We start from the raw sequence: 15,070 nt of genomic DNA, 5'->3' as shown, positions 1-15,070 counted from the left end.
ATTTGATATGCTAATTGTTGATTGAGTTATGTAGAAGGTATACATTATGTCTTAGATTGGTCCATACACTTTTCCCTACCATGTACTAATGCAAGCTTTATTATGTATTGGGAAATATTTTTCTTTTCAACCCATAATTTTTTTTTTAATTTTCTATGTTTGTCTGCTTTTCATTATTCTCATTATGTTTCTGTTAAAATGCTAGATTTCTGAATTGGCCATGGAAAGGAACCACATTCACGACCTTGGAAGTTGCTACTTCAAATTAAAACCGAAGAAATCGCAAAAGGAAACTAGCCGAGGACCTCAATCGAGTTTCAAAAGATCTAAGGATCAAAGGTTGCAGGACGAGTACACATCCTTCAAGCTTGGAATGGAGAGAAACTGAGAATTTTGCATGCTAGATCGCCAACAAAAGACGGTGTGGTCACAACATCAATTTTGTTGTAGTTGCATTTTTTAAATTTCTAGTGCTTTTCTTTGTTTTTCATTTAATGGAAGTTTTGGAATTAATATTTCATTTAGTGCTCCCTTTATTATTTATTGGTGAGCCACCTTTTTTTTTAACATAATTTAGTTAAAGAAAAATAAAAGTAATTATATTGCAGTAATTCCGTGGCAAAATAGATAACATTAATACTTAAAAAATAATAATTAATTTTGTCAAAAATGATTTTTGTATACATAATCTCATAATTAAATCCATTCACTCAAAAAAATTACCCAAATAAGTCATCTGTATATTCCGCCACTTATATCCCTTCACTTCAAGCTCCTATGACCTTAAAATTCCTTGAAACCTTCAAATCCCCTACCCAACGAGTTTCAAAGGTGGGAGTGTTATAAACAGTTTTCGATATGCAAGATGCAAGGTCGGTGAAGAACACCAGCCTTTCCTTGGCCAACTATATGAAATATTTTTTATACAAAAACAAGTTATCATATTTGACAGTGCACACTCGTGCTAAATACTTAATACACACCTCTAAACTTTATAGAAACACTCTAGTTGTCCAATAACCCTAAGGCAGCGCTCTGTGTGCAGCCGTCAAACCCTAGAAACCTGAGCGACGTCTGTCGATCACCTTCCGATCTCAATACCGCCAACATGTCCAACATTGACGCCGTCACCTCCTCCTTTGCTGCGTCGCTGGCACTTGCTAGCAGGGACGTCATTGATGTTTCCCACACCTCTGGTGGAATCCAACGACTAGCCAAGCAGTCTTTTCTCTTGGCACGTCCTCTGGTCAAGAAGTCGGTCGCCTTGAATGACCTGAAACGCTTTCTCCGGCAAGTATAGGTCCTGGATAAGGACTTTAAGATTCAAGAACGTGCACCAGATCGGTTCGTGCTGGCTTTTGATCTGAGGAAGGATCGCAATATGGTTCTGAAGGGTGGACCGTGGAGGTTCCAACAAGCCCCGATCGTATTTCAGGAATAATGGAATATGATGGTGTTGCGCCCATTGAAGATATCGCTCTAACCCTACTCTTCTTATTGGTTCTCATCAACAACATCCCACTGCTGTTTGAGGAGCCGGCCATGATTAGAAACATTGCTTTAGTGGCTGGTGAGTTCCTCGAACTGGATGAAAAGCTTTTTGCGAATCAAGGGGACCAGAGAAAGGATATTGTTGGTCCATCTTTGGGTTTTGCTGCCAACAAGTTTGTTGACAGAACCTTTCGCTTTCAAGGTGTGCAAACACCGATCCTACCGAATATTTTCAGGTCTCTATTCCAACCCAAGAAAGCACACAAACCACGCAAGCCAATTATACTGCGTGCAAGAGACCTCAATTTATCTGAGACTGATGCTGACGTCCACCAACCTTTAGCACTGGCGGTGCTTGCAGACCCAGATAACCATGTATCCAATTCTGAGTCGACAACTCTGACTGAGGGCTTGGAGCTTGAGAAGGTGTCACCATCTGAACTGGCCGCGAGCACTCCTAGCCTGAACACTTCAACCAACACAGGGATACCTGCAGGGTTGGAGGCAGGGACCAAGGAGAATATGAGTGACAAGCATCACCTACCTCCCTCTCCTACAAAGTCTCCCCAAAAGCTCAGTTTCCTGCTACCGGAGTTGTTCAAACCTCTCCTCCCCGAGGTTCATGCCAAGAAACAAAAGATCCCCATGTTCACCAGTGGGTTCTCTGCTAAGTCCATAGGGATGGTTGAAGCGCCTGGCAATATTCTCGTCCCCAAGGAGCTGGTCTTTGCCCACTCTGATGCCAAAAAGAAACGTGGAAGGCCATTAGGGGCAAAGAATAAGAACCCTCCAAAGTCGAAGAAGGTGACTGAGGCGCAAGAAACTTGCTTTGCTTATCTTTCTAAACCTCCTAGCCCAATTGTTAAGGGCAAGGAGCAATTTTAATTTTGTTTTTTCTTCTAAACTTTGCCTAATTACTATGTGCTAGTTTGTCATAGTTCTTAGGCTCGCTTTTTCTTAAATAAGTGAGCACTGGTTGTCTAATGGGTGGTGCTAGCATACCATGTCCTAAACTTATCCTTGTTATGGCAAGGGAATGTATGTATCCGTGCCATTCTGGCTTACGCATGAATGAAATTGATGATTGAGTTCAAAAAAAATATTTGACAGTGCACTTCTTGTATTGTCCCTCTTACATATTTTTTTAACTAGTTACTTTAATTCTAATTAATAATTAGTGTTTATTTATTCTTAGGATTCAAAAAAAGAAACTAAAAAGCTTCAAACTATGAACTAACTAATATTCATGCATCAATCTGGTGAAAACGGGATCCAAAAAAATAATAAAAAACTGTGGACTATAATGACTTTGAAACACTTCTCCAACTGAGGAAACCTAAAATAAAATAACGAAGCAAATATTGTTTATGATTTTTAAAAAACACTAAAATTCATTAAAACAAAAACGTTTTAGGTTTCGGTATCCATAAGTTAGAACACATTCTAAAAATCACAATCTACGAATGTTGAGCTAGCTTATCGGTACATGATAATTTCAAGAACAAGGTGTTAATAAGGTTGAACATGTTTCGGCATGCTATTGTAATTCACGGGTGACCATATGCCACCTTTGAATATGTCAATTGCCAAACCATCCAAATACCTATTTATATTCAAATTCTCATGTCGCTTAATCTCCGTATTGATAATTAAACCGTGATATTTAAAATATATGTCTTTATTTATTATAATTTGATTTAAATGTAAGTTAAAAATATAACATCCAAAACACATTACAATTCGAAGATTGTTGTATTTTTTTTTACATGGGAGACTTTTTTTTCTTTCCACATCTTTAGTTATGCATTGAGCCACTCCGATGAAGTCGATGGTGTTCCTTTCCATCAACATAGGAAAAGCAAAACGTACAATGACAACCAAGGTGGTACTGTCATTGTCTGAGATAATGGGCATAATATAGAGGCTTAACCCTCAACCGTAAGTCCTATATCGGTATATATTGTCTTAATCAAAAGGAACCCCCAACTATTACCTCCGTATGGAGGCTTAAGTGATGAGGTTAGCTGAGGAAGAAGCCACTACTAGTGTCCTTGATGCTCCCACTTTATTTATTATTCTCGGTTTTTATAACCAAGACAGCATCTGCTCCAACCACAGCCCTGTTACCCTCACTGACACCACCTTCCGCCACGCGGCCTCTCGTCCACTTCAGCACCCATCGGGTGACGCTTATATTTTATTGTTGTTTCTCTTTTGCTTTTCCCTCCCTTCTCCCCAACTCCCGCCCTCTTCTCTTCTCTCACTCTGATCCAGTCCCTCATCGCCGCCAATTCCTCTCCGGCCATCTCCTCATCGGATCCTCCTCCATTCAGGCCATGACTGCTTTCACTCCCCGCCATCGATCCGACTGGTTCGTCCTCGCCGCCAGCTCCGAGTAGATCTTGCGTCGCCGGAGTTTCGCTTATTCATTTCCTTTCCGGCGGTTCTTCCGAGATAAGGTCTTTAGTTACAGTCTCTGTAGTTTCTTGATTCTGTTAGTAGAGTGGTTTTACTGTGTGTTGTGGTGGTTTTGGAATCTCGGTGAGAGTCTGAGAGGTTGGAGATTCGATTCGAAGCTTCGTCGTGGATCTTTGATAAAAAGAGCTTTTAAATCTTTTGAATTTTTTCAGAAAAGTTCGAATTTTCGTTTGGATTTTTAGATATGGAAGATCGAAACGTGAGAATGAATACTGGAATGTCCCATGTGATGCCGTACATCAAAGACTCGAAGGACCGGGACACCGTGTCGTTGGTGTGCCGACGGTGGTACGAGCTGGACGCGCTCACGCGCGAGCACGTGACCATCGCGCTCTGCTACACGACGACTCCCGAGAGGCTCAGGAGGCGGTTCCGGCAGCTCAAGTCGCTGAAGCTCAAGGGAAAGCCGAGGGCGGCGATGTTTAATCGGATACCGGAGGATTGGGGAGGCTATGTGACGCCGTGGGTGGAGGAGATTGCCGAGTCGTTTAAGAGCTTGAAGGCCTTGCATTTCCGGAGAATGATTGTGAGTGATTCCGACCTGGAGCTATTGGCGCGGTCACGCGGCCGTGAGCTCCAATCGCTTAAGCTCGACAAGTGCTCCGGGTTTTCGACTGACGGCCTTGTCCACATCGCCCGCTTCTGCAGGTATTCCAAGTCTACAACTTGCTGGAATTTTCGTTTATGCTTTGTTGAATTGTGGAAATGTTGGGCTGCAGTTCTTTAAACTATTTCATATATTGCCTACTGTTGTCACTATTGCATATTGATTAGGGTAAAGTTGTATGCATACTGTAAGTGTTGATTACTTAACATTATTCAAATCTGAGCAACTCCTAGCTTGAAATCATTTTGAGATGTACCGATTGAATTGAATTCATTTCAAAGAAGTTAAAAAACAAAATCTTTAGTTTTGTTTATGACACAGCCTAATTGCCGCAGTATGGATTACATTATAGATTGACACTAAAGTTCTAGTTCTGCTTCTCTTCTAAGAATTAAGAGCTTAGTTGAGATGTACTAATCAAATTATTTTGAGTTCCTACGAAATACTATGAACAAAATCTTTAGGATTGTTTATTGTTTTCTTTTGACACAGCCTAATTTTGCAGCAGTGTGGATTACATTACAGATTAAAACCTTAGTTTTAGTATTATGCTTCACATCTAAGAATCGAGAGCTTAACTGTAACCTTGAGTGCAAGGTTTGTTATATTCCCAAAGGTTTTTACTTGGGGAAAGTTTTTCTCTTTGCTCCACACACACACGCACACCCCTACTCCAACCCCAAAACCCAAGCAATAAAGAAAACCAAGCCTTCCAACTATAACTCTTATTTTTTGAGAAGGATGATCGAATCACTACAAAAATTGTTCCTGGAAGATTGAACTCCTCCAATAAGAGAGTTTGAATTTGCTCACCATGGGGTTAATGGTGGTGATGCCACCACCCAATCAAAATCTGCCACATGTTAGTTCATAACCATAGATTAACTATGGTTAACCCTTAATAATATAAAACTAATTTTCAGATTATTCATTATATAATCACACACTACCTTTTTGTCTTCTACTTGCTCTTACTTTTCTATTTCTGCTACCAACATCTTCTACCAACATCTTCTTTATTTCTTTTTTCTCCACTCCACTCTCCTCTCACAGACGTTTGGTTCTTCATCTTCATTTTTTTTTGGCTGTTTGGTTCTTCATCTTCTGCATAATCTAAATTGGCAACGGTAAGCTACTGTGCTCTCCACCTATATTTTGTTTTATTTGTACTTGTCTTTTACACTGTAGCACTTTCTTTCTCTCAACCTTTCTATCTGCCTAAATCTGTTTTACCCAGAAAAATTGATAATCATTTATTCAAAAAAAGAAAAGAAAAGGTGATGATCATTTGATTGCTTTTGGTAATAAACGTAATCCATAAACGTATTGACACAATTGTTTTAGTTAGATTGACAGAGTGCATAGTAATTGGGACACAAGCCTACACCACCAAATTCATGGAAAATAAAGACGATGAATCTTGTTATCAACATTGTAGTAACACTGAGAATGAGCAAAGAGGATGTGAAGATGATGCAATTGATGGTGAGACTAATGAGGAACCTGAATATGATACTCAAGAGGCCAGTAGCGATACTCAAGTGCCCAGTGATGATGAACACGGGGATTCTAGTTTAGAAGGTTTATGTATCTTGGATGGTAAGAAGCAAGCAGGAGGTGAGAATATCCCAGTTCTTGGTATGAGTTTTGAAAGTGATCAAGATGCATATGACTATTATAATTCATATGCTAGAGTTGTTGGGTTTAGTGTGCGAAGGTTGAGAAGCAACAAATATAAGCATACTAATGTGACATGGAAAAGAGAATTTTGTTGCTCTTGTGAAGGATTCTATACAAAAAAGAACACTCCAGAGAAGAAAAGAGAAGAAAGAAGATTTGGATGTAAGGCAATGCTTCAGATCAAACTAAATGAAGATGGGAAATTTGTTGTCACAAAGTTTGAAGCTGAGCATACCCATGATCTTGTTCCTGAATCAAGTTCACATGTCTTAAGGTCACAAAGAACCATAGAACCTTCTCAAGGTGGTTTGATGAATCAAATGCACTTTGCAGGGTTCAAACCATCACAGATCTTTTCATACCTGACCGTCGAAGCAGGAGGACCGGAAAATCTAAATTTCCTTCAGACCGATTGCAATAACTTCATTCAAAGAAGGCGGGCAAAGTTTTTGAAAAAAGGTGATGCTCAATGTTTGCTTGATTACTTTAAGAAGAAGCAAATGGAGGATAAGTCATTTTTTTATGCAATTCGAACAAACATCGACAATGAAATATGTGGTTGTTTTTTTTGTGATGGAAAATCAAGGAGTGATTATACTATATTTGGTGATGTGGTTGTCTTTGATACAACCTTCAAAACCAACAAGTATGACATGGTTTGTGCTCCAATTGTTGGAGTTAATCATCATGGTCAAACAATTCTATTTGGCTGTGGATTATTAGATGGGGAGACCACAGAGGCATGCAAATGGTTCTTTGATGTTTTCCTACAAGCTATGGGAGGAAAAAAACCAAAGACAATATTTACAGATCAAGCTGCATCGATTGCTAGTGCAATTAGGGAAGTACTACCTAATTCTCACCATCGTCTTTGTTTGTGGCACATATATCAAAATGCTGCAAAACACTTGAGTCAAGTCTTTACGAAGTTCTCCACATTTTCACAAGCTTTCAAAAGTTGCATATATGATCCAGAGAGTGTTGAAGAGTTTGAATCGAGTTGGAAAGATCTACTTGATTATTATGATTTGAAAGAAAATGAGTGGCTAAAAGACTTGTATAACTTGCGTGAGAAGTGGGCACAAATTTATGGCCGATGCAACTTTTGTGCAGGTATGACCATTTTTATCACATTATGATTTTTGATCGTTTTCTTTTTTTTTATAATGTAGATCAAGCTTTCTGGGATTCTTGCTTCTATATAGTTGTTTATCACATTATGTTTATTAACTATGAGTCAATTAAAATATATATATATATATATATATGTATTCAAAGGTTAGGCACTAGACATATATGGACCACAACAAACTTTATTGTACTCTAAGTCTAGCAAATCAATACTTATATAACAAGCTCTTAAGATCCATAAGAAGATGACCGGAGAATGTAATAATGGTTGGCTTAAATAATGCATCAGCTTTATTGTAGGTATGACAACAACTCAGAGAAGTGAAAGTATAAACAAGACTTTGAAAAAGTTCTTTTATAAGAACCTTATTCTTTGTGAGTGGGTGGTACACTATGAGCGTGCTTTAGTTGATCGAAGAGAAAAGGAGAGGCTAGCAGAAGTTGCAACTACGCAAAGAAAGCGAAAACTTCTGTCTAATTGGAAAGTGGAGGTTGAAGCAGCAAAGATGTACACAAAAGCAAGTTTCAATTGTTTTCAAGAAGAGTTTCGAAAATGTTTGGACTTGATACTGGAATTAGAGAGTGATGATGGGAGAATAGAAACATATGTGGTTCAAAGACCAGGGAATCCAAACTTGAGAAGGTCAGTCATCTATTCCCCCTCAAATCAGTCAGTTAATTGTAGTTGTAAGAGATTTCAGTTTGAAGGGATTCTTTGTGCACATGCATTAAAATTATTCCGTGAGTTAGGCTTGTCAACATTACCATCCAAGTACTACTTAAAAAGATGGAGACGAGATGCTAGACAAGGAGTTGATCTTGAATGTTATGGGGAAGCAAATTTTAGTGATCGGAGCGCATCTTCTGCACTCCAATATAGTCACTTGTCTCATATAGCACAAAGAATTGTAGCGAAAGGTGCAAAGGATAAACAATCGTCCACCTTGGTGGAGTCTAAATTGTTGGAGTTGGAGGCAGAATTGGATGGCAATTTATCCATTGGACAAGAACATGAAACAAATGGTGATATAGATTCAAACGATCAAGTGAATGAAAATAATGCAAATCTGGTTTTGCGTGATCCAAAAGTTAAGAGGGGTAGAAGGCGTGGCAAAGGTAAGAGAAATAATGATTTGGGATCTAAGAAGCAATCAAAACTGAGATCTTCATCAGTGCGGCGAGAACAAGAGGATGGTCCAGTACCCCTTAAAGAACAAAATGTCTCTGTATCAAGGAAAAGGAAAACTCCATCTAAAAGAAAAGGTTAGTAGAAAATGCTCTGTGTATTGTTTATCTTGCATTATTTGTTTATCTATACAATATCTAACCATTGTAACAATCATTATCAATATATAGATTCTCAGGAACCCAACTCATATGAACATGAGAAGACTGGCCCTTCAAATTCATATGAACATGTTCAGGTTATTTTTGTCATTTATGAAATCTATAGCTCATATTTTGTGAAAGTTGAAATAATCTTATATTACTGTGTATATAATGTATAGGGATCAATTGGATTGGTTAATCAAAATCAATCAAATATGCCCTTCATAAATCCTGGATTTCCAACAACTTTTGGTCCTCAAGGCATTCCCTCGCATTATCCTTATGGATTTCCACCAACAACTTCCAGTGTACAAGCAATGCCTAATCAATCACATGACATTCCCTCGCATTATCCTTATGGATTTCCACCAACAGCTTCTATTGTTCATGCAATTCCAAGTCAATCACTTGGTTACCAACCTATTCGTCCAATGTTTGATTATTCACTTATGTATTCACAGGTTTGCTCTCTTGTATGTATCTATTATTTTATTTTTTTAGATTTGTTTATCTAAATAATAACTATTACTTATGGAAAAAAAATTGATAGGCTATCATCCAACCAAGACCTCAAGGACCAGCTCACCAACTGAATTTTCCAGATCCATCGACATCTTAAGCACCAATATTGCAGCTAGCTAGAATTGAAAAGAAAAGAAGTTTTGAAGCCATTTTATGAGTAGCTGGTCTGTTTTTTTATATTTGTAGTATGTCTATTACTTCTATCAAACTATTAAAGTGATAGAGGAATTTATGTAGAAGTGAAATGTACATTCAACTTGGATGTTTTCTTAATTTCATTTATCAAGCTACCTAGCTATTTCATTTTGACCTGGTAAGTCATTTTTTTTTTATGAATAATAATTGAAAAGAACAAATGTTGTTTTTATGTTAGTCTTGTAAGGCTTTTTGTAGAAAAACTAAAAAACTAAATCAAGAAGATGTAGACATATATGGGAGTGGAGTGGAGAAAAAAGAAATAAAGAAGATGTTGGTAGAAGATGTTGGTAGCAGAAATAGAAAAGTAAGAGCAAGTAGAAGACAAAAAGGTAGTGTGTGATTATATAATGAATAATCTGAAAATTAGTTTTATATTATTAAGGGTTAACCATAGTTAATCTATGGTTATGAACTAACATGTGGCAGATTTTGATTGGGTGGTGGCATCACCACCATTAACCCCATGGTGAGCAAATTCAAACTCCCAATAAGACTTCTGTGTACAACTATATTATTTTGATAAACAAATTATTTCTGCTTGGGAACCGTATATTCATCCATCTGTATGGAAAGTTCTAATCAGGTACCTTAATCTATATGTTGTTGTTTATGTTAATGTTTTATTTTATTTTATTTTTTATTATTTTACTTATTGAAATTAGCAGTATTTGAGGGCTTTATAGTTGGAACTTATGGAGGAATGGTTTTAAACTCTACATGCATGTCTGCACACAGCGCACACACACAGAAACAAATCATTGATTTTGTTGGCGTCTTATGCAGTGATTCTGAAACAAGCTATTGTTCTGTACCTGTCATCTGGGTATATGTTAACTTTTGATTATTATATTGTCTGCCAGGGATTTGAGGACCTTGTTTTTGGAGGAGAGCTCGATAATTGAGAAAGAGGATGAGTGGGGTGAATGGCTACATGAGCTTGCTACAAGCAACACTGTACTCGAGACTTTAAACTTCTATATGACGGATCTTGGCAGAATCAGATTTGAAGACCTTGAACTCATAGCCAGGAATTGCCCCTCCTTAACCACTGTGAAAATTAGCGATTGTGAAATTTTGGATCTTCTGGGTTTCTTCCGCCATGCAACTGCTTTAGAAGAATTTTGTGGAGGTTCCTTCGATGATTGATCAGAAAATGATCAATCAGAGAAGTACTCAGTTGTATCACTGCCACGAAAGATATGTCTTTTGGGTCTAACGATGTTGGGGAAGAATGAAATGCCTATTGCATTCCCATTAGCAGCTGCTCTCAAAAAGTTGGATCTCCTATATGCGTTGCTCGACACTGAAGACCATTGTACTTTAATTCAAAAGTGCCCCAACTTGGAAGTTCTTGAGGTAGAATTACAAAATCTTTAGTTCTTTTTTAATCTGACTTTTATGTGTAGTCATCTGTGCATGTGTGATTTGGTGTGTACAACATTTCCATGTGAATATTGGTATAGGTGCAGAAGGGGTGGGTATTAACCCTTTGGTATATAGTTCTCTATTTGTTGAGTGATCTATTCTATATGTTTAAGTTGATCCTCCGAAGTTTCATATCATCTATCTGTTATTCCTGATATTTGGACCTGCTTTAGTAAGCCTCTGCAATTACGTCTTGAGGTTTATCTGGTTCAAAACTCTCTTTGTTGTTTGTAGCTAAAGTAAGTTTTACATCTGGCGTTTACCTCCTTTTTCTTGTGCTAAAGAGAATTAGTAAGCTTTGAGTCCAAATGCCAAAAGACCCTTATTAAAATCAATACATCTTCTGGATATGTGCCTTATCTTGGAACGGGAACCGTATTTGAAACTTGCATCTGAGTTCTAATTTATTTCTTTTATGGGCAGACAAGGAATGTCATTGGAGATAGAGGATTAGAAGTCCTTGCTCGGAGTTGCAAGAGACTGAAGAGGCTCCGAATTGAGCGAGGTGCTGTTGAGCAAGGTATGGAGGACGAAGATGGTGTTGTTTCACAGAGGGGTCTGATGGCTTTGGCACAGGGCTGCCTGGAACTGGAGTACTTGGCTGTGTACGTGTCAGATATCACAAATGCATCTCTGGAATACATTGGGACTCACTCTAAAAATCTAAATGATTTTCGCCTTGTCCTGCTTGACCGTGAAGAGACGATAACAGATTTACCACTTGACAATGGCGTTCGAGCTCTATTGAGGGGATGCCAAAAGCTTCGAAGGTTTGCTTTGTATCTCCGTCCTGGGGGTTTGACTGATTTGGGGCTTAGTTACGTGGGCCGGTATAGTCAAAATGTGAGATGGATGCTTCTAGGTTATGTTGGTGAATCTGATGCAGGGCTTTTGGAGTTTTCAAAGGGTTGCCTTAGTCTGCAGAACCTAGAATTGAGGGGCTGTTGCTTCAGTGAGGGTGCACTGGCTGTTGCAGTGATGCAGCTGACTGCGCTAAGGTACTTGTGGGTGCAAGGGTACAGGGGATCCCAAACGGGTCGTGATCTTTTGGCAATGACTCGCCCGTATTGGAATATTGAGTTGATTCCTCCTAGACGAGTTAATGTTCTTGATCCGAACGGGGAGGCAGCAGTGGCTGAGCATCCAGCTCATATTCTTGCATACTACTCTCTTGCTGGACCAAGAACAGATTTTCCAAATACTGTTATCCCCTTGTATCCAGAGTCTTTGATTAACGCATAGAGAGCTGTACATTTCTGGAGTCACTTGGAAAATTGACTGCCCAACCAACCCTGAACTCTGCATCTCAAATTCCATACATGGTTACTCCTCTTTTGTCTTGCTACTATTGTTGGTGCCCTCCCGGATCATCGGGTTTGCAGTACTCACAAGAACCTCCTGCAATCTCTGGCCCATCCATTGAATCAGCTTTGCTCCCACAACTTTCTTCTTATATTACCTGCCAGTATGCCCTCCTGTATGTTGACAGCAAAACCTCCACTTAATTTGGCAGATTGTCCCTTGTTGGATTTCCCTGCCTTTCTTCCAGACCCACTCATCTGGTTGCCAATGCCAACTTCTCAGCAGATCCCAACCTTCAAGCCTTTGATTTTTGATCCGATTGTTCAGATTCCAGTTATGGATATTTGCTCTTCCGGTCATGGCTACCTTGTCAGTGCTGGCCTTGCTATTTCAACTGGCATTCCTCCCTTGCACTCAAACCTTATGAATCCGTTGATTCCTCAAACTGCTTCCATGTTGGAGAAGGATGCTAGAGAGAGACTGCGTTGGCTGCTCATAAGCGGTTCAACTCAGAGTAGCTCACCGCTGATGGATGTATTACCTGCCATGCTAACAAATGCAGATGAGAATAGAAATATGCTTGTTGTTGGGAGCCATGGTCTATACACTGGAACCAGCGACGTTGATGTAATTGCAAATAGCATTGCAGCCATGAGTATGGTTTCACTGCCTGGGATATCTACTGGTGGAACTGTTTTGGAGAATTGTGGCAGCAACAATGGTTTTGATATACAGGATGCGGGATCTAGTGGATTGGGTGGATCCTGTTTGGAAGATCAGGGTACCTTTTGTTCGAATTATGGGATGAAAAGGACTGATGAATAATGTTGTAATGGAACGGGGTCTTTTTGTTGGCTGTAGTTTTGCCTTTTCCGATTGTAATTAGGGGTAATCCCCACCTCTATGGTTGTGTTCTATGTTGTGCCTCTATTGTTCTTTTTCATGATTACATGTGCATGAAATGGCTGTTTTGAATCACATCCTTGGCCTTGTTACGATGTGCTTTCTTGTTCTTTTGTTTGGTATGCTCATGTTAAGTGGCCAACAAAGTTAAAGTGAAGAATGATGGTACCGGTCCCGTAGGGGACATTAGTTCGACTTTCTGGGGTGGGAGTGTTGCAGAACAGTTTTCGATCTGCAAGAAGACGAGATGCAAGATCGGTGAAGAACACTAGCTTTACCTTGTCCAATTATATGCGAGACTTTATACAAAAAAACTTTATCATATTAGACAGTGCACTTCTTGTATTGATGCTCTTACATAACATAGTTACTAACTAAAAAAATATCTTGAACCTAGCGCTCTGCTAGGGTTTAAGAATCCTCTTCCTTAGGGCGGCAGCTTCTCAAATTCTCGCCGTTGCTCGTCAATAGCTGTTATGGCAGATTTTGGTCTTCTTATTCTCTTCCTCGTTGCGCTGGGTAGCGCTGAGGCTGTGTTGATGTCGGGGGTTGGGGGCGCTATTGGATTTGCGTCCAAGCTCGACGGTGAAGTGCAAGATGCGGCCTCATTTGCGGGGATGGCATCAAGGTGGTGAATGAGTGGTGATCCGGTCTTGGGTTGGTCAAGATCGGATCGGAAGGGTTGATTCCGATCAGGTCGAAGGGACGATGGTGCACCTACTACAGGTGCATGTTGATATTTGGCGTGCCGCCATCGTGGAAGGTGTACTGCTTTGCTCATACTCGGGGACTGCTGCTTTTGATGGCGGTGCTCTTGGGTATAATGGCTGCAAGTGTGGAGGCAAGGGCGGCTGTCAAATTGTATCGACTACCGGAGGTAAGGATGGCCCTGCTTTCCTCTGGCCCGGACCCTTCGTTGGCGGGGATGACAGCTTGGTTCTACTTGACAGTGGCTGGTACAGTGGCGGGATCTACCATATCAGTGGCGGCGGCAGTGACTTGCAAATCAGAGATGATGATGGGCTGGAACAGGGGGGTGGAGTCTATGGGGTGTCCTTAGCAATCTTTGCTTGGGCCCTCTGGGCTTCATTCTGGTTTGTGAGCATTACTTGCTGGGCTTGGATGGGCTGGGCCCTCAGCTTTAAGGGTCGGGCTGACTTTGTCAAGGGAGTGGAATCTTCTGCTCCAATTATTGCTTAAGTTTATCTAGGTGGCAAAAATCAGAGCCTAAGAGCATCTCCAACAGTGATACTTATATTCATAGCTAAAAGTAGCTAAAGGTGAAATATAGCTAGTTAATTATTGAGTTATGCTATAGCAGAATACCTAAATCTTAAATCTTAAATTAAATTTAGGTTTTAGTTAAATTCTCTCTCATCTCTAGCTAAATATAGCTAGAGAATTTAGCAAATGTTAAATTTAACCTTTGTTTAGGTATTCTGTTGGAGTAGAATTTTAGCCTAAAATTAGCTTTTATTTTGAAATAAGTAGTCTGTTGGAGATGCCCTTAGTTGGTTCCATTTTATGTCTGCTTCGAGATTTCTTGGTTTTGTTAGAATAAAGGTGCATGGATTTCTTAAAAGGTAGGTGTACTGGGGATTTTCGCCATTTTATTCTTCTAGAATAGATATTTCATGAGGTTTTGAGGAACGATTCTTTTTGTCGACCTCATAGGGGTGTTTCGTTTTTATATTGCTTGCTGAATTTAATAAAAGAACTGACCTATTTCGATTAAAAAAAAAAAAGACATAGTTACTAACTAATATTTTAACTTGTTAAATTTAATTTTAATTAATCATTAGTGTTTATTTATTCTTAGGATTAAAAAAAGAAACTAAAAAGCTTCAAAGCATGAACTAACTACTATTCATGCATCAATCTCGTGAAAACTAGATAAAAAAATAAAAATAAAACTGTTCAAGAGCATCATGTTAACTAAAAACTGTGGTCTATGATGACTTTGAAACACTTCTTCAACTGATGGAACTTAAAATAACAAAGTAT

The 15,070-nt window shown here is 39.2% G+C and overlaps 2 protein-coding genes across 6 annotated transcripts; both read left to right on the top strand.

Annotated features, from left to right (window-relative positions):
- Positions 1–3,582: 3,582 nt before the first annotated feature.
- Positions 3,583–9,547, top strand: LOC112182912 (protein FAR1-RELATED SEQUENCE 5). 5 transcript variants are annotated; one of them, XM_040509834.1, is made up of 7 exons: positions 3,583–3,950; positions 4,152–4,617; positions 5,925–7,369; positions 7,688–8,650; positions 8,744–8,811; positions 8,896–9,177; positions 9,267–9,547. In XM_040509834.1, the coding sequence occupies exons 2-7, from the start codon at positions 4,154–4,156 to the stop codon at positions 9,333–9,335; spliced, it is 3,291 nt and encodes a 1,096-aa protein (XP_040365768.1). In that variant the 5' UTR covers positions 3,583–3,950; positions 4,152–4,153; the 3' UTR covers positions 9,336–9,547. The 5 variants fall into 5 exon arrangements, with proteins under 5 accessions (XP_040365768.1, XP_040365771.1, XP_040365772.1 ...); XM_040509838.1 differs by lacking the exon at positions 3,583–3,950 and adding an exon at positions 5,630–5,703 and having other exon boundaries at positions 4,481–4,617; XM_040509840.1 differs by lacking the exon at positions 3,583–3,950 and adding an exon at positions 5,630–5,703 and having other exon boundaries at positions 4,481–4,617; positions 5,921–7,369.
- A 1,107-nt stretch (positions 9,548–10,654) lies between these two features.
- Positions 10,655–12,103, top strand: LOC112182915 (coronatine-insensitive protein 1-like). Its single transcript, XM_040507884.1, has 2 exons — positions 10,655–10,792; positions 11,285–12,103. The coding sequence occupies exons 1-2, from the start codon at positions 10,655–10,657 to the stop codon at positions 12,101–12,103; spliced, it is 957 nt and encodes a 318-aa protein (XP_040363818.1).
- Positions 12,104–15,070: the final 2,967 nt, after the last annotated feature.

This window comes from Rosa chinensis, chromosome 1 (genome assembly GCF_002994745.2).
Source record: "Rosa chinensis cultivar Old Blush chromosome 1, RchiOBHm-V2, whole genome shotgun sequence".
Lineage (NCBI taxonomy): Eukaryota > Viridiplantae > Streptophyta > Magnoliopsida > Rosales > Rosaceae > Rosa > Rosa chinensis.
The sequence above is the reverse complement of the archived record's forward strand: the minus strand, read 5'-3'. Positions and strand labels throughout refer to the sequence as shown.